This window comes from Meriones unguiculatus, chromosome 6, assembly GCF_030254825.1.
Source record: "Meriones unguiculatus strain TT.TT164.6M chromosome 6, Bangor_MerUng_6.1, whole genome shotgun sequence".
Taxonomy (NCBI): domain Eukaryota; kingdom Metazoa; phylum Chordata; class Mammalia; order Rodentia; family Muridae; genus Meriones; species Meriones unguiculatus.
Window position 1 is genome coordinate 57,982,115 of NC_083354.1, and position 26,686 is coordinate 58,008,800.

Consider the following 26,686-nt stretch of genomic DNA (forward strand, 5'->3'; position numbering starts at 1 on the left):
ACAGGGGCTTGTCTGAGACTGATTCTCAAACCAGGGACCATGCATGGATATAACCTAGAACCCCTGCTCAGATGTAGCCAATGGCAGCTTAGTATCCCAAGTGGGTTCCCTAGTAAGGGGAACGGGGACTGTCTCTGGCATGAACTCTGCAGCTAGCTCTGGGAGGAGCAGCCTAGCTAGGCCACAAAGAAGGACATTGTAGCCAGTCCTGGTGAGACCTGATAAGCTAGGGTCAGATGGAAGGGGAGGAGGACCTCCCCTATCAGTGGACTTACAGAGGGGCAGGGAGGAGAGGAGGAAGGGAGGGTGGGATTGGGAAGGAATGAGGGAGGGGGCTACAGCTGGGATACAAAGAAAATAAACTGTAATAAATATAAAAAAATAAAAATTTAATAAAAAATTTTATTAAATAATAAAAAAATAGATGAAGGCACAGAGAAACTAAACTGGGACTGAGATGGAAAATTTCTCCCTGCTAGTTAAAAGTTCCTAGTTTTAGAAGACTCCATTGAGGCTGCTGGGGGAGAAAAGGGACTTGTAGAGAAGACATGACAAGTGAGGGTAACCTCTACAAACCAGTTGTAAACTCTACAAACTACAGTACCTGTCTACCACTCAACAGGTTCCTAATTGTGCAATAGTGGCATGGATTTTATAGGGGTAACCAACTGCTTTCCACGTGGAGTCAGCTAGAGAGACTATATTTTTTGGTACTTCGAATTCTAGTAAAAAGGAAAAAAAAATCCATGCCTGGAGAATAATCTGCTAATGTCATTTAATTAAATTGCTTTAGTGTCAAACCGCCTTCTAATTATTTGTGTTTAAGACCTAAGTTAATTTGCTCTCTGCCTTAATCAGAATAGTCTCTGCGCAGTGAAAGGTAGTGAGTGAAAAGACAATCAAGAAGCTGAGAATGAATTAAGGTTGAATGCTCAGCCACAAACAAGACATTTATATCACCTCCTGGAAAGCTCAAGGAACATTGTTGCAGAAGATATGGAAAGAATGTAAGAGCTGGAAGATAGCCCTGAAGAAGGACTAGAGAGTACCATGAAACAGCATTTCCAACAATGAACTCAAGGCAATTGTGCCTGCTTAAATTGTATCTGCCCCAAACAGTCAATTATCGAGGATCTCAGGGTCCCTGTTGTTCACTCTATTGAACTAGTGTCCATTGATAGATTCTGGGAAACTGAGAGTAACTGCCATTAGTTACATAACTACTAGTGACTCCAACAGAGGCTTTAATACACAGCTCTAAACACAGTCACTCAAATGACCTTGGTTATAAACACATTAGGTCTCAAAATGGTAAACACATGAAAATGGTCAGGGGGTTGTAGAGAAGAGATGACAAGTGAGGGTAATCCTAGAGAGTAATCAATACGTTGTACCCATGTACAAAATTGTCAAAACCAAAGTTTAATAAATTAAAAAATGTAATCAGAAAAGAAAAAAATTAGGGATTAGTGACAGCTCAGTTTTTGCTGTGCAAGCAATTCCCAGCATTCTACATGAAAAGAAAAAAATTAGGGATTAGTGACAGCTCAGTTTTTGATGTGCAAGCAATTCCCAGCATTCTACATGAAAAAAAAAAAAAAAAAAAGACTATGCATAGTGGATGACAATTGTAATGTCATTGCTTGAGGAAACAGGGAGAATTGGGCACCTGAGCCATATCGGATAGTAAGCTTAGTCCAATTCATAAACTCCAGGGCAGTGAGAGACCCCACATCAAAAACCAAGGCAGACAACTTATGAGAAATATCCTTCAGTTGGCCTTTGACCCAGGCAAGCATACCTAAAACCAAAACAAACAAACAAACAAAACCAACAAAACAAAGTAAAATTTTATGGAAATAAAAAAAGACACATAACTTGAAAAGCCAAAATATTATAAACAATAATTCAAGCCCCTCTAATTTTAACAGAGAAACAACACAGGACTCCCGAAATAGAAATGGTGATTGACTGGAGAGATATCTCAGAGGTTAACAGCACTAGCAACTCTTCCAGAGGACCTGACTGAATTCACCTCCAAGCACCCATATGGCAACTCACAACAGTATGTGGCTGCAATTCCAGGGAATCTGACACTCTCTTCTGATCTTCGTGGGCACTAGGCACTCAAGTGATGCAAAGCTATACACATTGGAAAAATGCCAGTGCATATAAAGTAATAAAGTAAATAAAAATAATAATTCTTTCAATTTATAAAAGGATTCAAGGTTTCGAATTTTGGTAGTAAAAATTATAAATATAAACATATGTATGTGTCCTAACTAAGGCTCAAGTGAGTCAGAATTTTAGTGAGGTATTATGTGGTCCCAACTGTCCCCTTGGTTTTCCAGATTTTCTAGAAATATTCTGATCATGCCCAGATCCCTGCCTGAGCTGGAGGAGTGCTCTTTCACCTTACTATACCCCCACCTTTAGTTTTGTGTGATTGCATCTCCCTATTATGGTCACTGTCTTGGTGATTGACGTGTCTCATCTTGAGTTTCCTGTTAATACACTGGCCCCAAACTTTGCATTCCCCTGTTTCCTAAGTACCAAGATTATACGCACATATCACTGCACCAGTTAAAACATCTCATTAATAAGGAAATATTGGTGGTTTATGGGAAGGTTTCAGTTTTTTTTTTTTTTTTTTTTTTTTTTTTTTGTTACAAGGTTTTATGGGTCACAAAGAATAAATACTCTGTTAATCTGTCGGAGTTGTGCCCCTCTTGATTATTACACTCTAGTCACAGTCTTCCTGTGTTTATTAAACTTGCCCAGCATGTTTGACTCTTTTCCAAATGGCAAGTTTTCTCTTTCCTACACGTTCTCATCTCTTGTTGACTTCTTTTCTTCTATGTTCAAATTAACAGCTCCATTTATGTCTGTTTATTTGTCCTGAGTTACATTTCTTCCTAGGTCTAGAAATACAAAACTCTTGCCCTTCTTGTAGAGAACTGATTGATAACTCATCATTCCAATGGGTAACAATTAAAAGCAGCATTAAGTTTATTGAAAGGTTGGTTTTTGCAAAAGTATGTACATAGGCAAGACAATGTGAGATGTCTTTCATAAAATTACTGAACATCAGTTACTGTTCCCCAGCTTCAGTACAATCTCTCTCTGTCTCTCTTTCTCTGTCTCTGTTTGGCTAATTCTCTCTCTCTCTCTCTCTCTCTCTCTCTCTCTCTCTCTCTCTCTCTCTCTCTCTGTCTCTCTCTCTCTCTGTCCAAGTGCCCCATTGCTCACTGATACCTCTCCTTAATAACATTGGGTCGTCTTAGCAAAAGATAGATTTCTTGCAGTTCCCTGGCTAGTGACTATGAAAACAGATTCGTAACTTTTATGTCTTTATACTTCTAGAAATCAGAGTAAAGAGGCTGGAGTGGAAGTTGACTGGGCTTAGTATTATCAATAGCTATAACACTCAGATTCCAATGGAAAGTAAAAAAATTGGTAATGATCTGGACAATTACACATAGCAAAAACTAAAGTACATCTTGTGATGTAAACAATCTTTGCTTATGTAAAAAAAAAGTCTGAAAATTTGAAACATTATAAAAATAGCCCCTATTCTTTAAAAAAAAAAAAAAAAAAAGAAAATTCTTTTGTTTTTAGTTTCGGAGGGAATGAGGTTGAGATGGGACATGATTTTGCATCCCAGTATGACCTTGAATTCAAGTAGTGGTTTGGATGAGATTATCCCCCATGGTCTCATGTATGTGAACATTTATTCCTCAGTACCATTCTTGGGGATGTTCAGGAGGTGGAGTCTGGCCGAGGTGGACGCCCAGCTTGGCAGGCACATGGAAAAGTGGGTGAAGGAAACAGGAGTACTTTGAGGCACGGTGTTCATTCTGCATCGTTTTCATTTACTATGCTCTCTCACTTCTGCTCTGCTGCCTGGATTCAAGTCTGACATTTTTAGTTTTGTTTGTTTTCAAATCCAGACTGGTCCATTTTTCATCTTGAAGTCTCAGATCCATTAACTGGCAGAAACTTCATGGCAGTTAGATAAAGTCCTGGTAGATAAGACTGATTTCACTAATTTAGAGTCTATCTATATGGCTACTTAAATCTCGGGCATGAATCTGCTCAGTGCTTTAGTTAATTGTCTTACGGAATATAATTGCGCTTCTGCTACTTGAACAAATGGAAGCTATCTATCTTCCTTTAGATCTTTAAACGTATTATTTACTCAATCTCCAATTTTCCCAATATAGATAAAATGTGTTTACTACAATAAGAAAATTAACATAGTCTGGGAAATATGAGATACTTTCTCAAAGAATGTGAAAAGTGTCTTATAAAATAATGCTTCTATTTTAATTCATTAAGACTACATAAGAAAAATTTAAAAAGAAATAAAATTTAAAAAGTCAAAAGGAACTACTTTTGAAAAGATAGTTTAGAAATTCAAGCCTTTTGATTAGTAACCACCCGTAGTACCAGAAGCACTTCAAAGTGTTCTCTAAACATTGAATTCCCATCAGTAATGCTGCAAGCCTTCGCTCTCATCTTTCATGCTTACCATTGCAGTGACTTCAAAAGGATAAAAAAAGAATGGTAATCTCTCAAAGTAACCTATATTCACACTAGTAATTGCGTATTTAACCATCATGCATTCACAACCAGGTAATTGTCTCATTAGACTGTGTTTTAATAAATATAATAATAATTAACGTTTAGTTATAAAAAAATCAAATGCTCAAGCCATTCAGAAATGAAATTCAGAGCCCAAGGGACATCTAGAAGAAAATGAAAAAGAATTAGATAGTGTCAAACATAGACATCTTCAAAGGAAGGAGATCATTTAAACTTGCCTTTTACTTACAGAAATGTGTTCTGCATATTTTATTGTGTCCGTCATCATGCTTGTTATAATCCGGCAAGTGAATGTTCAAAGAACATAATATCCTACAAATAAATAAACTGAATATGAATGAATTTATAAAAGAAGCAACAATTAGAATCAAGAGCTTGACATGCCAGCTTTGATGATGTGAAGCAATGATGTTCCCAGTGGTGTTTCAGCAATGCATGATTTATTGGAAGAATAAAAATGACAATGTTTTAAGGTTCATGATTCTCACATGTTGAATTTTTGGCATGTGATCACCTTATCTAAGTAATCCCACTATCACCAATTGAAATTTTGGTAAGATCAAGACTGTAAATTATAAGGCAGAGGAAGAAGTTATAACAGGTACCCCCTTTGAAATGTTTGTAATTTACCTTAGAGATACATTTGAGAAACTATCTCAAAACACCTATTAGCGTAACTGCGATGGTTCCACAAGGTTGTGATTTCACGGGAAGTGGGTGGGGGATCTGTTTCTATTGTCAGTTAGACATGTGTCTCACATAATTGCTGGAGTTTAAAAGTTACCCATTCGTATGACTGGAGCACCCTCTAAAGCAGAGATCATTGAGCACAGAGGACCCATTCAACCCATGGGTAAGTGCTGGCTTGGTGCACCCAGGTGAGAGCTGAGGTTCTACAAGCCTGCATGCCGTGCAGAGATTGTGCTATGTACTGCATATTGAATGGGATCTAAGCAACCTGCCTATATGACATTAATCTCTCAAAGAATGTGAGCCAAGGATGGAAAATACACTTGTCAAAGCACGATATTTAAAAGGCTTCTGAAAAGGATCAAAAAGAAAAATCAGTAAGGTTTAAGATCCAGAAAACACCTATTGTTTACCAGTACTATTTTGGCATCAGTCTGTCAGCAAAAATAGGCTTATAGAGATGATCACAGATGAACTGTTTTTAATATGAAAATTAAGTAAATAAATTGATTAGAAAGATCTAATGAACACCCAAGAGAAAGGGTATATGAACATGTGTTTGCATGAGAATGTGTTTTTCTATGTATATGTGTGTGTGTGTGTTGTGTGTGTGTGTGTGTGTGTTGAATGTTAATGCTGAAATGTGGGATGATCAAAAATGGGAAGAATAAACAGGAAGTGATGAACAACTATGAATGAAGGAGAATGGAGAAAATAAAAAATAATTGCCAAATTTATGACAGGCAAAATTAACTGGACCTACAGTGATTCATAGATAGAAATAGGGACTGACTACTAATTATAGTAAATAAGTAGTTAAGATTCCTCAAAAGGTTTTGAAGTAATAATTCTGTTATACATCTGTCTCTCTCTTTTTCTGTTTACATATATTATACTTCTCTGTGTCCATCAAAGATAAAACTATGGAGTTAGTTTTAGTTAATGTGTTTTCTAAGTGTCTTTAGCAGAAACACAATAAATGGGGCCAATGTTACCCAACAGCAGCATAGATTGTGAAATGCCCAAAAATTAACCTATAAGCCCCACCTGCCCAGGAGCCAGGTAACTTCCTGGAATGCTGGGAATTGTAGTTCTTGGAAAATAACAAACCCTCATGGGAAAGCACTGTCCTTAAAAGCCTGCAAGGCAGTGGCGCCAGGCTATTCCAGCAGAGAAATTCCAGGGGACGGTACTGACCAAATGCCAACTCTTGGTCAGTATTTAATAATTAATAAATGCTTGCTTTAAATTTGGCCTAAAATGGTGGAGTTTTTTTTTTTTTTTTTTTTTTTTTTCTGGCAAATTGCAGAGTTAACAATTGAAGTAATCATTAGATTTGAGATCTGAAATTCTGAATTACTACAAAAGGAAGAGGAAAGATGTTGGTTTATTAAAACAAAACAAACCCACAGGTTTCTGTGAGTTCAAAATGTTCATAATAAGAAAGACCTCAGGCAGGAGCTGGTCAAGCATTTCGGTGAAGGTGTTACCTGACTCTTGTGTTAACCAATTGAGTGAAGCATAAGCCTCTAACTTCTGATTTCTAAAGGATGATGATCCTGTCTTAAACTGCCTTCCGTGTAGAAAGCATGCTCTGCAGGTCAAGACTGTGTGGAAGAGGATTAACTCTCTACAGTCTGGCTCGTAAGGACAAAAACTCACCCACGCAGCTTACACCAAACTTACAAAGAGAAAGCAAGCACCAATCATTGCTGCTTTGAGAGTCACATCCAGGTCTGCAGGAACATGGATCCCAAAGTTGTCGGCATTTGTGAACACATCATTGACAAATCCAGACCAGTACTTGGAAATCTTCCCAATAGTAAGCTTTTCATCAACAGTTTTCACCTTCACAAGGGGGAAAAAAAAACGAGGTATGAAATTTGCAGGTAAGAAGAGATGGTTGACATTTCTCAGTATGTTTCTCTCATGACGAATTTGAGCTGCTGTGTTATTCACCACCCCAAAATGGCAGCTCTCTGCTGTTTGAGCCTGTGTTTGGGCACAGGTGTGGCTCTCTATCTCCACAATAGTCAAGACCTTCAGACTGCCACAGTTTGTAGACCATTATAATTTGTTTTCCTTTTCATTTTTTATGCAGATGGAGTAAATAATTAAGGCCAGACAGCCACAAGATGGCAGCAGGTACATCTTTTAGTTATGTAGCTAGCTAGCTAAGCAGGACGCTAATTTCTTTACTATGTTTAAATTTTAAACCAGAATTTGCCATTATAAAATATGTATATGGAAAATATTTATACTGTATGTGAGGACGTGCTTACATGCATGCAGATATTAAAAATATTTGGGTGAATTAAATTATTTTCTAGGTTATAATTAATAAACTTTAAAAATTTATTGACTATGTAAATATTAAAACTTTTAACCATAATACATTGTCAAACTACATTTTTATGTTACACTCAGACATTTGTTAACTCATTCCATTCTAACCAATCCTAAGTATTATAAATTGCTTACACCTAGTGTGTAGCCAGGAGACTAAGATGACTCTGACACTGAAGTCTTAAGGCTTGTTGAATGAAGGATCTATATTTGACTTTATCAACTGTCCTGTATATCATTCAGACACCTATTTAATGTAGAGCTTCACTTCCTGAATGGGGATAGAAAATAGAAAGTAGGGAAGTTTTCTTAGGACATAGCTATAGCACAGATACTACACTCTAAATTCTAAATTCTAAAATTAATTCAATCATGTTATTAAAAATCCCTGCCACATCTTTTCACAATAGCGGGCCTACAATAAGTCACTTGACAAAGTCTGTGTTCTCAATGTGTATATACTTGCTAAGGGGTTGGCAAACAGATGGAGGCAGGATACATACGAAAAATGAAAAAGATGGTTTAAAGTAAATGCCCCCCTGCCTATGATGCACGTTTGGGATAATCTCTTAAGACAGTGTATGTTGTTACAGGCTAAGTTTGCAGTGGCCCATGTTAATACTCAGTCCCAGACTCCATTATTGTATAAAGCAACTTAGCACGTCTTAGAAGCTTAGCTTTATATAGTGAAACTCTAGTGGAATGAGCTTCTGAAGTGAGACCTGAACAGGGCTAAATGTCCATCAAGCGGGACAGCAGGAAAGGGCTTAGATGACTTTGGTGGTCAAAATACACATATTTACTCTGTCTACATGTGCTTTTAACTCCCTGTGAACCAACCTCATCAAATAGAGGGTTACCGTGATTTTTAAACAATCACAGTTAGTTAATATAAAACCACACTCACTCCTCTCTCTCCACCGCTTGACATTCAAAGGCTTAAGTGAAAAACAACAGGACAGTTGCTGTTAGGTAAGGAGATGCAGTAGTTTATTGGCGTATTTAGCAAATATTTCAAGAATTTTAATTTTATAATTCTCGTTTTTAATTTATGAACTTTTCTTTAAATAATATGTGCAGCGATCTATGAAAAACAAAATGGCGAAGCATTATTTTTGCTAAAAACCAGTGGACTTAGAAATCTCTGGAGTAATAGCTATTATTATAAGCACGGAATTATGATTTATTAGAGTATTATACTAATATGCAATTCTTAAAATGTATTTAAGAATTTAAGGGATACATCATTATTTTGATGTTGATTACATTGCAAGAAATCAGGACAGAAGCAAAACTTTCTTTGTCATTCATACCTCAAAGTCCACATCACCAAAACACCCACAGGTTGCACAAGGACCAACAATTTTCAAAATATCTTCTTTGTTTGCATTTTGGATTGTGAATTTGGGTTGAAAGGGGTCCCACTTCTGTGCAACATAACCGGCTATGGTTCCAGGAGGGGTTTGGATTTCTAGCTGTAGGAGGAAATAGTAACAAAATGAGATTTTCTACAGTTATATGCATTAAACATGATATTTTTAAAAGAGATAACTGTTGTATTAAAAGAGCCATTATAAATATATGTTTCTAGGCTGCAAAGGGGTGTTTTCTTTTGACATTTTGTATTTTGTCTTGGAAATGCCAAGGATGCATTGCACCTGTGTGTCTAGCAGTTCCCCCTAAATGCCTTGGTGTCCTTGGCACAGTTGCCATTTCATATCACCTGTAATGTGAGGAAATTACAGCATTTAGTATGGACCAACTCAATAATTACTCCTCAGCTGTAGCCACAACACATACATATTTTAACCTCTTTTATCGGTTGTAGAATGTTCACATTTGTCGTTTTAGGCATTATTTTAGCATTTGCGTGTAAAACAAATGAGATCCTTTTGGAAGATACTTTGGAATGTGGGGAGGCAAGTAGAAAATGCTTCTTTTGAAGTAAATCAGTGTTCTACCTATTTATCTCGTTTTTTTTTAAACCTCATACTAAGTTCATCATCTTGTGTGCTTGTCTACAGTGTTCTTGGATAGTAGAATATATATGTGTGTGTGTGTGTGTGTGTGTGTGTGTATTCATGCTAATTCATTAACATTTCTCTAAATAATATGTGTAGTGATCGATGAAAAATAAAACGATAAAGGACCAAACATTGTTATAGCATTGTTTTTGCACTTATTATATATATATTTTAAGATGCAAAGTGGTGTTTTTTTTAAATTTAATTTTGTCTTTTGTCATGGAAATGATAAGGGTTCATTGTATTGATATGATAGCACTTCCACATATATATAATATATATTATATATATATACAAACATATACAAATATATATATACATATTGCAGAATGGAGAATAAAACCACATTCTTCTAGGTCACAGAGACATCAAATCAAATTAAGGAGATGTCTCCATCAATGAAAGTTATTGTTGCAGTTCTACTAACAATGACAATCAATTATGTTTTAAAATAAAATAATTGAATAATGTTACTCTCTTACATACCACAGATTTGTTAAAGGTGTAAATGCTAAGTGTCATGGCCTCTCTTGGGCATTGACATTGTAGGAAAAGTGTTACAGTATTTGTGTAGTGATGGAAGACATAACAATTACTTGGCTAATACACAGGTCAGGAGGCTATGTCTTGTTTTTAGGATATATGAGCTGTCTCTATCATTTAATCTCATAGTAGCTGCCATAGCTCTGGGTTACAAATGGAAACAGTGCCTCACCGAATCTTCATGTTTTCCTTATCCTAAAAGGGAAGATGTAACATCAAACAACTGTAACGTTGACTGTCTCATAGCTCCAGATGAATGCCACTTAAAGGAGTAATCTTGAAAAGAAAAGCTGTTCAGAGGCGTTAACCAACCTCTTGTAGGTAGCAAGGGCACCAGCAGCTGTTACACCTTAGGGGCCTGCTCACTGTAATCACCTCTCGACCCGAGTTGTCTGTGATCCTCAGGGTGCAGGCTCGCAGGGTGGAACACACGTTACGGTTAAAACAGATGCTTTCTTCGACTGCAAAGTAAATTCTTTGTCCCAAGCTGTTTTTGATCTCATATTTGTTGGAGGTCTCAGTGCCGAGTATCACTATCGGAAAACACATGGTATGAAGGCACTGCTTTGATTGGCATCACCACTTGTCAAAAGGAAAGGAGTATTAAGAGAACACAGAGATACTGCCGGGTTACTGAGCTGATAGTCTTAGTTTCATACAAATCTGTTTCCATGCTCTAAACTTTGATGACTTAGCCTCAGAAGTCAAAGCAAAATCTGAGAACAAAACTAACAACTTAGCTAATTTTCATCCTAAAACTCTGAACAAACACATTGGGGCACCTTTCAACCAAAGAACAAACTGTGTAAGAAGGAATTCGTTACTCAGATAACAACCCTATTATTTTTCTGTAAGGTATTGGAGCAATTTACAGTAGCATTTGTTACTGTATCTAAAATTTCTTTTAAGATCCACTGGCCAATTGCTTCAATTATGACATATTTTAGAATAATATGGAATCTTATAAATAGAAAGCACTCAAGCAATTTGAAATTATGTATGTTTTGTTGAGTAAATCATGAAGCAATGAAACAATAGCATTGGTATTGACAAAATTTTAATATGCTCTCAACTGTGATTTTCCCTTATCAGAATGTTAAGAAATTTCAGTGACTATTATCCATGGCATATTAATTGCTGCTTGTCACTTTAAAATGAAATATATTAGCACCTGAATGTCACTGTTATTAAAGAATTGCTTTTATACATATAGTTTGTATGTAATAATTTTAATTTTGGTTTAAAAATAGGCCAAGCTATCATTTAATCTAATTCTAGCCATTGTTTATAACATTTTAGATGTAAAGAAACTCCTGAACACTAAAGCCTTTTCAGAATTGCAGAATACTTACTCCCGAGAAGTTCCACCTGCTGATGGATGATTATCAGGTCCAGCTGCAAAGGATGACACAAAAGAAGTGAAAATCATTCTGTCACAGCCCTTACCATGCAACATGAAATCTGTCATTTATATTAAACAGTTTTGAACACTTGCAAAGTTAAAGGCAAAGACTTTAGTCACAGAAATCAAAGAAACCTCTAAAAAGAAAATTAGCTTAAATTGTAGATCAATGAGCAAACATGTACTATGTTTTAACTAAGGAACAAATTCAGTAAGGAAGAATTGATGTCTCAAAGAGTAGCCCTGTAATTCTTCTGTGGGGCCATGTCTCATTCATAGGATGCATGAGCTGTCTTCGTCTTATTGTTCAACTAATAATTTATAGAACCCTTAAAATTTCAAGTCACAATTGCCAAGAGTAAGAAAGGCAACAGCGTTTATGCTGTGTGATCATGAGGAAAAGAGGTGATACTACAAACTATTTTGAGATTTTAAAAATAACATTTGAATAACAATGTAGACGACATTTCAAAATGTCCCCAAATTCCTTTTGAGGAAATGAAGCTACAGGATGAGTACTGGGCAGCCAGTTTCTTCCAGTCCCTGTGTTCCCTCTGACTCTGTTAGTTGGCATCACGCTCTCTCAGATAAATATCTGTTTGAGCTGAGAGATGACATTTTATAAATAGTTCTTATTCTTATTTTCCTTTAGGCCTGGGCATAACAGAAAACTTTCAGGTACCAACAGAAAGTCAACTGAAGCCGAATAAGTGTTCTGCTACCAAAGAGCCAACATAACATTAGCTCTAGGTAAGTAAAGTATGTAACTCAAATTGCTGCTTAGAAATGTATTTGCTGTTATTGTCTGTGTTCATGCTCATGATGTATGTTGCACACAGTGCCCACGTAGTGGTTAGAGGACACATTTTAGGGGTTGCTTCTCATTTTCTACCTTTATGTTGACTTTGGGGATAGAGTCCATCTTACCAGGCAATGGATGACCTTTACGCCTGAGCCATCTTATCAGCCCATGCATTACCTTTTCAAAGGAAATATGTGTTTTAGAGCAGTCTCGTTTGTCTGTTTTTAGTTCAATCCTCAGCACTAGTAGACTCACAAAAGCCAAATCATGATCCTTGCAAAATCGCAGCATTTCTAAAGCTTCATTTTAAATCCCATCTTGAAGTTGCTTTCACCATATTCTCTAATGACATATGTAAATTCTGCAGGAGTCTTTAAGCCAAGGCAATTGTAAACTACAGTATTAATTGTAAATCTACAACTGCAGTAAATTTGAGGCTGTCTTTTTTTTTCTTTTATTGTCCTTGAATATCCTGAGATGAGGTAGATCAAACATATCCTCTTATTGTCTTACCACAGATGAAATGAGGCCTTTTTTTAAAAAAAATAAAAAAGGCAAATATTTCTTACAAAAGTCATTTATAACTTGAGATAGTCTCAAATCATATTAACAATAACTACAAAGCATCTGTAAGTGAAGTAATTGTTGAGTGTGTCACATTGGTTCTGTTTTCTTGAAGAAAATTGATAGTTGTGGGCAAAGAAGGAAAAAGAGACCAGAGAGAAAGAAGTTAGAGATAACGCACTAAGGTCAGTCTTAAGGTGTCTGAGTTTCAGATAAGTACCCAACATCTTAGGTGACCAAGTACCTGAGTCTATATAGCTCAAGGACACACAGTAAAACCAAATACTACTGTTCTTAAACAAATAAAAGCATAGCGATAAAGTGACTAATAATGACACTCTGCTATACTCAGATCAGCTCTTGACTCAATCATCATCAGAGATACTCTGTCCTGAAGCAGATGGGAGCAAATGCAGAAGAGACTCCTTCAGCTGATAAACACCTTCAGCAAAGTGTCTGGATACAAAATTAACTCAAAAAAAATCAGTAGCCCTCCTGTATACGAAAGACAGAAGGGCTGAGAAAGAAATTAGGAAAAGTACACCCTTCACAATGGCCACTAATAACATAAAGTACCCTGGGGTGACTCTAACCAAGCAAGTGAAAGACCTGTTTAAAAAGAACATCAAGTCTCTGGAGAAAGAAATTGAAGAAGATATCAGAAGATGGAAAGATCTCCCATGCTCATGGCTTGGCAGGATTAACATAGTGAAAATGTCCATCCTGCCAAAAGCAATCTACAGATTCGAGGCAATTCCCATCAAAATACCCAACACAATTCTTTACAGACCTTGAAAGAACAATTCTCAGCTTCATATGAAAAAACAAAAATAAAACAAAACAAAACAAAATTTCCAAAGCCATGCTGTACAACAACAGATCATCTGGAGGTATCTCCATCCCTAGCTGTACTACAGAGCAATAGTAAACAAAACAAAACAAAACAAAACAAAATAAAACAAACAGCAACAACAAAAAAACTGCATGGTACTGGCATAGACACAGAATGGTGGACCAATGGAATCGAATAGAAGACTGAGAAATAAACCCACACATCTACGAATACTTGATTTTTGACAAAGAAGCCAAAACCATACAATGGAAAAAAGACAGCATCTTCAACAAATCGTGCTGGTCTAACTGGATATCTACATGTAGAAAAATGCAGATAGATCCATATTTATCACAATGCACAAAACTAGATGGCTAATAGGAAAAGAACTCAGTGTTATGTTTGAAGGTTCCATGATAATGTCATGTCAAAGAATTTCCCCTTTAAAATATACCTTAATATATAATTAACATATATATATAAATATATGCATATATAATTTAAAAATTTTATGCTACAGGTATTTTGTGTGTATGTTTTGGCTTCAAATTTAGTGTTTTTATGGGATTCCTGAGTGTGCAAATGAGTGGGTCTATGTTTCTTGCGCCTTTCCTTAGGCTCTTTTCTTTCTGTTTGTTTGTTTTGTCCATTTCCTATGTGTTAGTTTTTGTTTTATCCTATCATATACTTTCATAAACTATCATATCATAACTTATATCATATCATATTATAACTCCTTAAAAGACTTTTTTTCTAGAACAACAGAAAAGATGTGGACCTAAAAGAGAGGGGAGTTGGGTAGACTTCGAGGAGTAGAGGGGAAACTGTAATCAGGTTATATGTGTGAGGAAAATTATATTTTCAGTAAAGGAAAAAGAGTTAACATCCACCATGCATGTAACAGAAGGTCTTTTACAGACTTACGTGAGGTACTTTTGAAATGCTCCTTTATCTTTCTATACGTACGTGGCATAATGTAAGCCCATATTCTTTTCGTACAAAGTGAGTAACTGATTCCTTTTAGAAGTAAAATATAAACAGTTTATGGCATATTTTGTTTTCTGAAAAATTTCAGCCAGGGTACATATTTAGAAAATGTACTGCATTTAGAACAGAAGCTCATGAGCTCTTACGTCTGTCTATTGAACGTTAGAACACGTATTCATGTCAAGCATCTGGCCATGGTGTGTCATCGTTCATGGGTGGAAGAAGAAAATGTGATGACCATATGTGATCATCAAACCCCAGCCCTCTGGCGCTGGTATATCACTTTTATATTTGGCAAAATCTTGTCTGACAACATTCCCAAACAGCTTGCAGCAGTTAATCAACTCTACTCAGCTATTACAGCTGATCCTTTTTGCAGATGGAAGATGGTAGGTTAGCTTTTCCAGCTCCTTTTCGTTGCTCCCTGAGCTCGCCAGTCTATAGAACATTTGTCTGCCAGTGGGTTTCTGGAGAAGGCATCTGCAATTATAAACATTTTCCCAGGAACATATGCTGCACACAGCTTAAACCCTATCAGGCATAACAGAAATCTCTTGTACCTTAAGGGAATTAACACAAAGATTTGATTTTGATAAAAGAGATAGACTTTATGTTTGAAGGAATGCCAAACAGGCGAGCATGGCGGCAGATGTGCTGACATCTCAATATTAGCGGAAGAGGCTTTCTAATCTTGTGTGGGATAATGTGCTAAAACAACAAGAATACACCCATATGTGATGGTGGTGGTTATTTATTTGCCACATGACAATGCTATTAGAAGGCCATCCTGCCATGGCTATAACAGCAACGGTACCTAGTACTGATATGATCGGTTGGGCAGGTTGCCGTGGAGACTCACAAGCATCAGAAGACAGTAACTTCCTTTTCCGGTGGACTGTCACACTACTTTTGAGATCTGCTGGAAAGTCTCAGCTCTTTGCACAAGACTCTCCATGACTGTGTGTTTTCCTGGCTTTTGTACAGAGCTCTGTACTCTTCAAGCCAACATTTTCTTTTGATTGTTTGATCATCAACTTAGAAAATGTTTGTGTAACAGAGAGTAGGTTTTATAGCAAGTGCTCGATAAGTATGTTTAATTAAATAGCTGTAGGTGGCTTAGTTTGATCATTCCTTGAGAATACCTATCCCCATACCTTGAACCAGGAACAGAAAGTACATAAACATGCAAAATGGCAAAGTCAAACTTGTTTAGTCTTGCCACTATATCAAGTAAATAAGTATAGGTAGCAACCAAGTGGAGTAAAATTCTTTCTAAACAACAACAACAACAAAAATCAGAACAATCAGAACTTTACAACGTCAGGATTTATAATGCACTCTGTACTTCATTAATTAACTGATTGGAAAACAAGAAACTGAATTGACTTGCTTTCAAAGAAACACACTACTAGAAATGGAAAGGCAAGCAAACCTGGCTTAAATATTCTAGACCAGGAGGGAGACTGCCTGTTGGCAGGAAACTGCTTGGCCGAGGGACATCCGGCTGCTGCCTTGCTTGTTTCCTGGGATTGGAAGAAGCTGCTCGAGAGGTTTGATCTGGGTTTGTAGCTCCAGGAAGAAAACCAGGCAGGCATCTAGGATTTTGATTCTGTGAATCTGCAAGAGAATATATATATATCTTGATGTGTATTAAAATTTAGGTTGTCTTTTTCTTTTACTTAATGTTTCTTTTCTTTTCTTTTTTTTTTTTTCAATTCTTGATTTAGATGGCAGCATGTCCCTTGAGTGATGTTTCTCCCACTGTAGCATATTTTCCTCTATTTTTGCTACCCAGTGCTGCCTTGTACTGTGTGAAGATGCCTTGTGTAATTTGTTAGTCAGACTGTTGAGCCTCACACTTCAGCCTTCGTCAGAACCATCTGTAGGGCGTATCAAAATGGGTGTTGGGCCTCTCTCCCGCTATTGATTCAGAAATTGCAGTACAAGGCTTGCAACCCTGCATTTTGATAAGATCCCAGGTAAAGGTAAGAGCACTAATGGTACGTCCTTTGAAAACTCACTGTTAAAGTGCATAAGCTTGAGGAAGCTCGTGACTTATCCGTGTTTTAGCCTAATTATAGAATTATGTAAGTGTCACTTTGTTGGTTTAGAGAGAGCAACTGGTTAATATGACATCTGGCAGATACGCTTCGATTTCAGCCATTTCACCTTTAAATCTGCAAGTTAGGAAACTTTTTATTGTGCTTTTTGTCTATGTGATATTATGCATAAGCTCCAAGCAAGAGAATCTTTATCTGAAAATATAAAGGGTAGTTTTTTACTACTTTTCCCTATTCCTGTCTCATAAATATTACTGTGTTGTCTTTCTTATTAGATTCTATGTTTTTGTTTTTTTTTTTTTTCTGTAGACTAGCAGTGTTTGCTTCTAACCATCATAGAATGTCAAGGGTTTTTCAATGTAAATAAATTTAAGTAGTTTGTCAACGTTGTGTTGATTTAACTCAGCTGTGGGTTCACAACAAAGTGAACAACCATGTTTTTTTTTTTTCAGACATAATAAGGTTCATTATGAAAGCAAGGATTATGAAAGATAAGCTTCACATTGCTTAACAACATGGACATTTTCTGAGACTATATCCATCACTAGGTGATTTTACTGCTGCGTAGAGGTCATGGCATGTGTTCAAAAATTAAAGAGACCCTGGCCTAATTAGACAACAGCATTTTATGGACCATGGACTTTGTGGTCCACCATGCACTGAAATATTGTTAGGTAACACATATTTGAATGAGACAAAGGAATAGATTTTGGATACCAAGAGTAACTTTATAACAGCTACATAAGATTTGACTTAGTGTTCTCATTGAGCATATAGTAAAATTGAGGTGCTATATACTTAGTAATAAATTATAATAGTCTATTTCTGAAACAGTACAGAGTTTTATGGAAATTTCTGTGTTTGAGTTATTTTTCTGTGTCTTTAAATCACAAATACAGTTTTAAAGTGTGCTGGGATTCTTTCTAAGATAATAAATTCCCATCGTTAAGAAAACCCAAGCGTAGTCTGAACAGGGATGAAGGAAGACAGACACCCCATGAATGGCCCTTTGGACAAAGGAATAAATTGATTCTAGTAATGACAAGCTTGTTAAGCTTGTGCACACAGGAAGTGTTAATGAGGGCAATTGCCAGATGACTCATTTATTTATTTACCCCTAAGGTTGTAGGAACTGACTGGGTTCACATTAATATTGATGTTGGGTTGCTAAGTTTGCATTTATCCGTGGCATTCGAGATCTGTGCAGGACTTGCTGGAGTTTTAACACATGAAGAAACTTGTCCTTTGGCCCCACTGTAACAGAGATTGTAAGTGATAAGCCTGGAGTGGTTGCCTTCTCACAAGGATCCCACAAAAACTGCTTCGATCTCTGGAGCAGACACACAGCAAGGGGATAAGGCCTCTTATTCTTAGGAAAGGACACTGGAAGGGAATTTCAAGGGGGAAACCCCAAGACCAGGAAGACGATGTAAAACTGTCTTCGAATCAAATAGGAACATATGGCTAATTGATAACAAAGATTGCTAGGATATTATGTTATCTCTTATTGACATTTTCTTTTTAAAATGATGGGTAAATTACTCCCAGTGTATCTTGTTCCCCATGCTGCTTTGGTACACTACGCTAGATGATTCAGTGTCTGGAAAGGGGCTGCATATCCCTGACTGGGGCTACTGGGTTGCTGCACTAATAGCAGGTCCACAGGATGCCTTTCAACATACTTATCTTTACCAAGTGAAGAGGTTCCAGACGATACGCATTGCGTTGGATCTCCTGGCATCCAGGACTGGCGCTTTTGGAGTTGTCTCTAACATGCCCCATTAACCTGGAGTCTCTGAGGAGCTGCTATCTGACAATGCAACTTCATAGGCCAGAGACCATTATGAAGTCATGGTCATATGTTTAAATACTTTTGAAAAACATATTCTCAAATATATTTTAGGTAAAAGTAATGATAAGGCAATTGCTCGAACAAGATTTCCTATTTAAATGACACTTTTTATCACGTTGGTTTTGAAATAAATGTTCTATTCAGGACATAGGCTAATATTTTTAGCTGGTTGTAGGTGTGTTCATTTTTATCTTAAAGTTTCTCTCTGGGTTTGGGGTTAAGTCTTTTGCATTACTGAGCTTCACTTCTTTTTGGCAGATTAATCATAATATTGCTTTCCAGTCACATTTTCTTCAAAGAGCCAGACCACCAGATGAATAAGAAACTCCTTTGAATTCGTATCTGGCTTTGAATTTCTATCTACTCTTTTAAAAATGTATAACTAAACCATAAATATTTTACACAGTCTGCAACTCTTCTCCGTGAGGGCCACTCTGTTGCCGCTACTAATTTATAAAATGAGAGGTATTTGGACCGTGTTAGTGTCAGTCTTCAATAAATATTTGTAGAGGATTTTGTTTATTTGTCTTCAATGAGAGACCATTATGTACACATACATTAAAATTCAATATTTTTCTCTCTGATATATTTTATAATCTGTTTATAAGCTTTCCCATGGATTGTCCAGAGACTGGTCTACATTTGCTAAGCATGAAAAACACATAGATTACTTAATTTGTTTAATAGATGTCAGAGATGTGTTTTATGAAGCAAACAAGAAGGTATATACATTTGGATTGAATCATCCATTTAAATAATTTAGGAAGTGTACATTTGTAGAGTCATCTTTTTATTTTGTGACTAGTTTTAAATGCTTCCCTCAATTCACAAACCAAACTTCTCCATTCTGAAACTTCATTATAGTGTAGAGTTTAATAATGACTTGTTTTGATAATTGCATAAAAATAGATTATGCAATTTTCATTTTCAATATTTTACTGTGATTGTAAATTATTACCCACAACAAAACCATATCTCTTGTCTTTTGAAAACTGCTAATTGAAACAGATATTTCAATAGTTTTAGGGTCCTGAGTGAAACTGTACTCTTTTTTTTTTCTAATGTCCCTTATTAATCTGCTTGCTTACATTGAATATTTTGACCATATTGATTGATTTTTTTATATTGAATTTACTACCTAGGTATTTTTGAAATACTTTAAGTTTGTAAGCAAAATATTTAGTTCTACTTTATCAAGCTGAGGCTGCACTGAGGTGTTTTGTTCTTCTCTGGGCTGAATCACATGGCTTTGAACAATAAGAGGGCAGTTAAATTTTTTTGAATAACATTTTTAAGTGTTTAGGTAGGCTCTTTTCCTTCCAAGTTTAAATTCATTTAAACTTGGAATTTCATTCTGTTACTGTGTTTAAACCAAATATTGCACTCTCAATTTTGCTTTACAGCATTTCTTTCTAATTTGCTAAGTTTACATTCACTGCATTGAAAACACATTTTACACCTGAACTTTTACTTTTTTTTTATTAACATGTGTATGTATCTTAACTTAGGACAAAGTAAACATTGGAGTAAAATAATTTAAATTCCAGCGTTCAAGAGCAGTAAGCAGGAGCTTTTAAAATAGCAACCTCACTGGTTGTACTTCAGTAGCCATGCACTTGTGGTCTATAATATATATGAGGACAAATTTAGTTGCTGGCTAGTCTCACCCTTACCTTTAGAGGCCATAGGAGTCTCAGTACTTCTTCAAAGGCAGCCAGGTGAAAAGGCTTTTCCTGTTTCAACACGGAGAGAGCAGAGTGAATAAAACTCCCGATGCTCGCCGTCTGCCTCATGTCAGCTTACAGACCACAGAAACACAGTGCCTCGCTGGTTCTAGAGTGTTTGATTTTATCTGTTTTGGACAACAGGGGGAGATGAAGCCATCACGAAAGTAAAACACCTGCTTGGAAAAAGTCATACAGTTTGGTGGCTGAAAGAGCTACTTAAAAGAAAGGTAGGCACAATATTTCTGTCATCCTGTTGCCGCTCAGGTGTGTCCTAGGTTCTGTAGTCGGACGTGGTCTGTTAGGTTCTCAGAGTAGGAGGCTGTGTAAATCATCCTAGCACCCTGGAGACTATCAGAGCTGTACACACAATTCTTTCTATGTTCAGATGTTTGAACAACATTCTTCTTTATTTTGTCCTGTGACTTCTGTTCAACTTACATCCCACAAAACGCGAGTCAAACAAACAAACAAACAAACAAACAAAACAAAAGAGGTTGAATTCCCAACCCTTTATGCACAGAAATAATTCTTTATTTCCGTGTGTAAATGAAATGTGATTAATCACGGGAATTGAGAAGCACAGAGCTTGGTAGCTTCACAAAGCTAATCTAGGCCTGTAGATATTTAACTCATCGTGTACCGAAAATGGAGTTGCGGTTTGTGGTTGTGGCTGCAGCTTCCTGGAACAGCCTGGGTGTTGCTCACCCAGCCAGTTTACTCAGAGGCTATAGTGAAGGTTACATTACAGCACTGTCTGAAACGAGTACAGTTGTCTTAGAAGGTAAAGGGTATGTACTGAAAGTATAGATTTTCTTCTTTGGCAGGTAGCTTTTTGTGGTTGTCTTATTTTGCCTGTGAAGTTTGAGCCGGAATGCAGCTATCCTATTTAAGTTTTCATTCCATAGAAAAGCCATACTTGTGTTATTTTTAAGTTAAACTTCACAAATTTTATTGGCATTTGCAAAAAAAAAAAAAAAAAAAAAAAAAAGAAAAAAAAAAAAAAAAGAAAAGAAAGTTAATCTAAAGAAGTTACACTACCCAACAAGGTGTTTTAAACTGTGATCATAATTGGGCTGTAATTTTGACTGTTCAAGAGAGCACCAACTTTGAAATTAAAAGAAAAACATGTTTAAACGTATTTGACCTGTAGAGGGCACAGCATCCCTGCGAGTGCATATGGTCATGTGACTAGGAGCTAAACTCTCTATGATGCTCAACAACCTGGCATTTCCACACGATTTACCTCTGAAGCACGCATGTCACTACCTATTTCTTCTCTTGTACACTCGCTCCTGGCATTGCCAACCACAGGGCCAACAGATTCTCTCTTTTCAGATGTCTCTTATTTACCTGCCTCAGGCCTACCTTCTCTGGCTCTGCTCTTTTCTGATTCATATTCTTTCTCAAGGAGAGGCTCCAACCCCTCTTCAATGAAGTTTAGATGCTTAAAGCATGCTAATGGTTCCAAGTATCCTAATAATACATAGTTGTTGCTATGGGCTTTGCAACTAGTCAGTCTTTCTCTCTCTCCTCAGGCTGCTATTAAGAGCTGCTGCCCAACTTCACCTTCCACACTACCAGTCCTAACAGTGCTGTGTTAAGAGTAGAACCAAGGCCCCCATTGTTGGTCAAGATGGCCACAGCCTCCACCAGACGCGGTGACTTCTCTTGCTACGGTGATTCATTTTTCTCGTCCCCAATTTTGATTTCCTCAAGTAGAGCTAATAAAAGGTGAACATGTCTAACAAAAAACAAAACAAAGGAGAACGATAAAAGAAATACTGTCAAACTGGAAAAATCGAATAGTGAGCTTGCATGAAAAGAAAAGAAAACAACATTGAAAACAAACACTAGAAAGCATAGGGATGTGGCCTTGCCCCTTCCCTGTCAACTCTTGACTGGCTGCTTTGAGGCAAGCAAGTGTGGAGAACAGCTTAGCAATCTTAAACTCCACCTGATTTGAACCACACACACAGCCCCCTCATGATAATGATGTAGTCATGAGCCCCAGACACTTATTTGCATGCACTTTGAATACAATTCCCATTCTTGCACACCTATTAGCAATCTAGGACTCCCAATTGAATCTACCCCCCCCCCACACACACACTATACTACACACAATGCAGTAAGTTTCTCCTTCTCCCATTGACCCTAACACTCGCACAGTTCATCGTTCATCTTCAAAGGTTATTTCCAGTACTTCCTAAAAGGACCCATCCTGCTTGAACTGGTTTTTAATGCAGACACAATGAGGCAAAACTACGTGTCCTCAAGTACATACTTGGAGAGAATTCTCTATTTGCTGTATTGTACATATGCAAAGTTGCTTGTGAATATGATTAAAATCAGATACATTATGGGAAAGGACATTTGCCCTGGGCAAAGGCTTATATAATCTAAGCCTATCAGTTAGAATAAAGATCCACTCAAACTTTATTGCTTAGTAACCAGCCATTCTTTTTCTCAAACCCCTAAAGGAAAGTTCCAAACAATAGCTGGGCCCCAAAATACCACTCATGTGGCTTGCTTTCAATCTTTAGATTTCTTTTTTTTATATTGACTTGTTTATTTATAATGTGTGTATGTATGTGTGTATGAATATTATGGCACAAATGAAGGTCAAAGAACTGCTTGTGGGCGTTGGTGGAAAGCACCTTTACCTACCAAGCCATTTTGCTAGGCCAATTACTTTGAGTAGCATTCTTGCTGCTTTTGAAAGTCTGCGTGAATGTTTATTTCAGTTCTTTAAATAAGAATGCAAGACTAGGAAACAGATGGTCTAGACTCTGACCATCCGTCATAGTTTCTTCCTGTCATAGTTTGCAACTCCCACATGTGGAATTGTTCTCCACCCGTGGCACTAGGCCTTATCTTTTCTTTCTGTTTGTTTCCATGTCCTCTGTTCCAGCCAAAAGAAAATGAGAAAATTTAGAATGTATTCCCTGCACCCTTATCTATTGCCCATGACTTTTTCACAGGATACATCATAGCTGCTTTGTCATTCTATCCACTCAATAACAAATCCTCGCTTAAAACATTACATGTTACTTAATCATTAGAGATCTGAAATCCATTTTCGTAGCTGAGGGACTTATCAACATGTCTTTTATACCAGGGGAAAGAGTTTATTTAAATCTATATAGTAATAGGAAAAAATGCTATGCATTACAATATAAACCAACAACAAGAGAAATTCAACTGATGTTTTCCAAATCATATTGTGGGAAAAAGATGGGAAGTAGAGTTATACATAAGACTACAGATTTGGAGCAGAAACAAAGACTGGGAGAGCTGGCTTCTGTAATACTTCACTAGGTAAGCTTTTTTTCTCTCCGGTTTTACTATGAAATGCATGTGCTATTAAAAATTATGTATGTACATATAAGCACATCTATATTTATATGTATACTTCTACACATATATGTATAAATACATATACATATACACATACAATTTGTATTTATATAAAGGAAGAGTCACTTATTTTTCTTGATTTTTAAAAATATTATTCTCTATGTAAGTCTTGAACTTATTAAGTTTTGGCTATTGCGCTTCTCATAGATAGTGATGTCTCTGTTATGCAAGCAGTGGTTCTACTCACATGTCATTATTTTGTGTTTTCACATGCAGAAATGGAATTGTTAGTACGGAGTTTGAAAATCTAGATCTTTAATAAGTACTTGTAACAAATTACCTTCCCAACAGTAGTAGCAAAAAGTTCTCATTTTTACATATTCTTTTCCAGACATGCCTCCAGCTGGTCAGTGTATTGGGAGATTAGTTAGGGGATGTTAACTTATGAGCATCTAGCACACAAAGGTCTTAACTATATCATCTAAGAAACGTAAACACCTTCATGGGCATCTCTTTTTCCATCTTCTCTGACCACATTGTCATGTAATAATATAAACAACTAATTAATAATTAATAATCAATAACTGTCAACATAATTAATGTCTAATTAATAATAAGGAATAACTAATTAATAACTAATTTTATGACTTCCATATCATAAGAGTGATGACCAGAAAGGTGAATCTAAATGTAGAAAGACTATAAGTTAGCAATAGAAAGACTCCATTCAGTTTTGCTTGTGGCCAGATTTTTCTGTGATATGAAGCCATGTAAAGCATTTCATCAGCACCACCTAAGGCATGCATTTCTACTCATAAGGGTAATCTTCAAATTTTTCCACATCAACAAGCACATTATGGAACCAGACGAGATAGAAATAAATGTATAAATAAGAGAAAGAAAAACAACTATGAAGAAATCTCATAAGATAGATATTCTATATAGAAGTATGAAAAAAAAAAACCCAACATCTTCTTAATGGGAACTGATGTTTCTTATCATTGATACTATTATTCATTTAAACACTTGTGAATAAGCATCACACCTCAGTGCTTTTACTTAATATTTGCTCAAACCTGCTCTTCTGATGCAGCATTTCATTAATGTATGCATTTGAAAACACCCATTAACTTTTCACGGTGTTTATAGCGTTGTGGGATATACTGACATCTAATGACGTGGCTCTACCCTGGGGAATGTGTACCTCAGTGCAACATCACAATCTACTTATTTTTGAAAATTAAAATCAATTTCTACTTCCTGACAATAACCTGTCAAAATGCATTCTCTCTCTGAAAAACAACTTAATTAGTATCAATAATGTGTCTTCATGTGAGATGGACGATAAATTATTTCACACATACATGTTAAATTTTTCCTTTTTCTGTTACTTTCCAACAGGAGAGTAATAGCTCTTGCAATATTCATTTGTGAGTAATGAGAATAGTAAATTGTATCATACTTGTTTGCTGGCAGTAAGAAATATTTCAATCTGCTTTCTTTCTAACAGAAAAACAAAAGATAATAATTTAGAAGACTAGAAAGGAAGGAAAAGAGCCTGAGATATCCAGCAGAACACATGTGACTTGATTCCTAGGCACATTTGTCTAGAGCCCTCCATGAAGCAGAAAAGGCTGAACTGGAAGACTGGTGCTCAGAGACTCCATTTGTTCATGTGGATAATTCGTCTCTGGTCAGTAGATTGCAAAGCCCACAGAAGCAAACGTTTTCTTGTCCTGTTGCCCTTTACATTGTTTCAGCATTGAACATTTACTTCAATAAGACTCAGGTGGAATGGTGCTTGGATGTAAGTCTGTCTTCATGGCCTTGCTCTGCCTCTTACCTGTATGCTCTGCACAATAAAAAATTTATAATCTCTGATGCTGTTTTTCAGAGAGTCTAAGAAGAAAGAGAACATTTTTAGACCTTCTGGCTTAGATGAGTTTTCCAGGAAGAGAGGGGGTTGGGAGAGGGATGCTAGAGATATGAAGCAAACCAAGAGAGAGATTAATGAGATATTCACAATTTTCAGCGACCTCAAACTACCCCAAAAAGAACTCCACAAGTCTTCCTTGTGGTCATTATTTGAGTTATATTTACCTTGTGCCTTGCTCACTGTGGCTATATTTTCCTCTCAACGTCTGTTTGCATCTTCACAAATATCATCGAAATACTGCAACGAGTCCTTCGGTCACTGCAGCCTCCAGTCCAGCATCTCTGTATACAACTCCCTTTCCTGACTGAAGCAGTACCACGCATAGCCAGAGCAGCTGCAGTTCAGAGGAAGCTAGCTAGACCAGTTGTTTAATGCAGCACAGTTTCTTCCTTTTTCCAGCATTAAAAATAGCTTTCCTGAGTTTAAATCCCCCAGGAGCAAAGCTCCCATGAAAATGAGATAATTATTGTAATAAATATACATTAAATATATAGGCAAACCACATTAAAGTCAATTTACGCTTAACAGTGCATGCTTATTATTTACTTCTTGTGCTATTTATAGGTTAAATCGTTGAGAAAATAAGCACATTTGAAAGCATGCTTTGTTAAGCAATAGCTAAGAATGAGATGAGTCCCTATAAACCACAGTGCTGGGTAGCTTTTGTTAACTCCACTCAAACCTAGACGTACCTGAGAAGAGGAAATATCAGTTGAGGAATTTCCTTCATTAAAGTGTCCTATGGGAATATCCTTAGTGGATGATTGATGTAAGAGGGCCCAGCCTGCTGTGGGTGGTCCCATCCCAGGGTAGATGGGTGTGCGCAGTATCAGAAGGTAACTGAGCAAGTCTGGGAGAACAAACCTGTAAGCAATGTTCCTCCCTGCTCTCTACTTCACTTTCTGCTCCCAGGTTCTTCCCTTGAATTTCTGTGTTGGTTTTCCTCAACAATGATGTAA

General features: G+C 36.6%; 1 protein-coding gene and 1 long non-coding RNA gene across 2 annotated transcripts; one reads left to right on the plus strand and one right to left on the minus strand.

Moving 5' to 3' along the window:
- Positions 1-1,987: 1,987 nt before the first annotated feature.
- On the minus strand, positions 1,988-26,077 carry Plscr5 (phospholipid scramblase family member 5). The gene is made up of 9 exons (XM_021655545.2): positions 25,892-26,077; positions 20,381-20,440; positions 16,228-16,412; positions 11,561-11,603; positions 10,521-10,741; positions 8,955-9,116; positions 6,982-7,143; positions 4,835-4,917; positions 1,988-4,748 (listed from the first exon to the last, which is right to left on the minus strand). Exons 2-8 carry the CDS (start codon positions 20,391-20,393, stop codon positions 4,879-4,881), a joined length of 825 nt encoding a protein of 274 aa, XP_021511220.1. The 5' UTR covers positions 20,394-20,440; positions 25,892-26,077; the 3' UTR covers positions 1,988-4,748; positions 4,835-4,878.
- Positions 12,009-25,672, plus strand: LOC110559902 (uncharacterized). Its single transcript, XR_002477105.2, has 5 exons — positions 12,009-12,360; positions 16,523-16,780; positions 20,576-20,661; positions 21,970-22,110; positions 25,302-25,672. It is a non-coding gene; the product is annotated as an uncharacterized LOC110559902 (long non-coding RNA).
- Positions 26,078-26,686: the final 609 nt, after the last annotated feature.

Bases quoted from the DNA above. Each gene is read 5' to 3' on its own strand.
- Plscr5 (XM_021655545.2), bottom strand. The intron at 10,742-11,560 runs GTAAGTATTCTG...GTTTTCCGATAG, and splicing joins GCAGGTGGAACTTCTCGGGA to TGATACTCGGCACTGAGACC. The intron at 7,144-8,954 runs GTATGAATGACA...CCCCTTGTGAAG, and splicing joins TTGGTGATGTGGACTTTGAG to GTGAAAACTGTTGATGAAAA.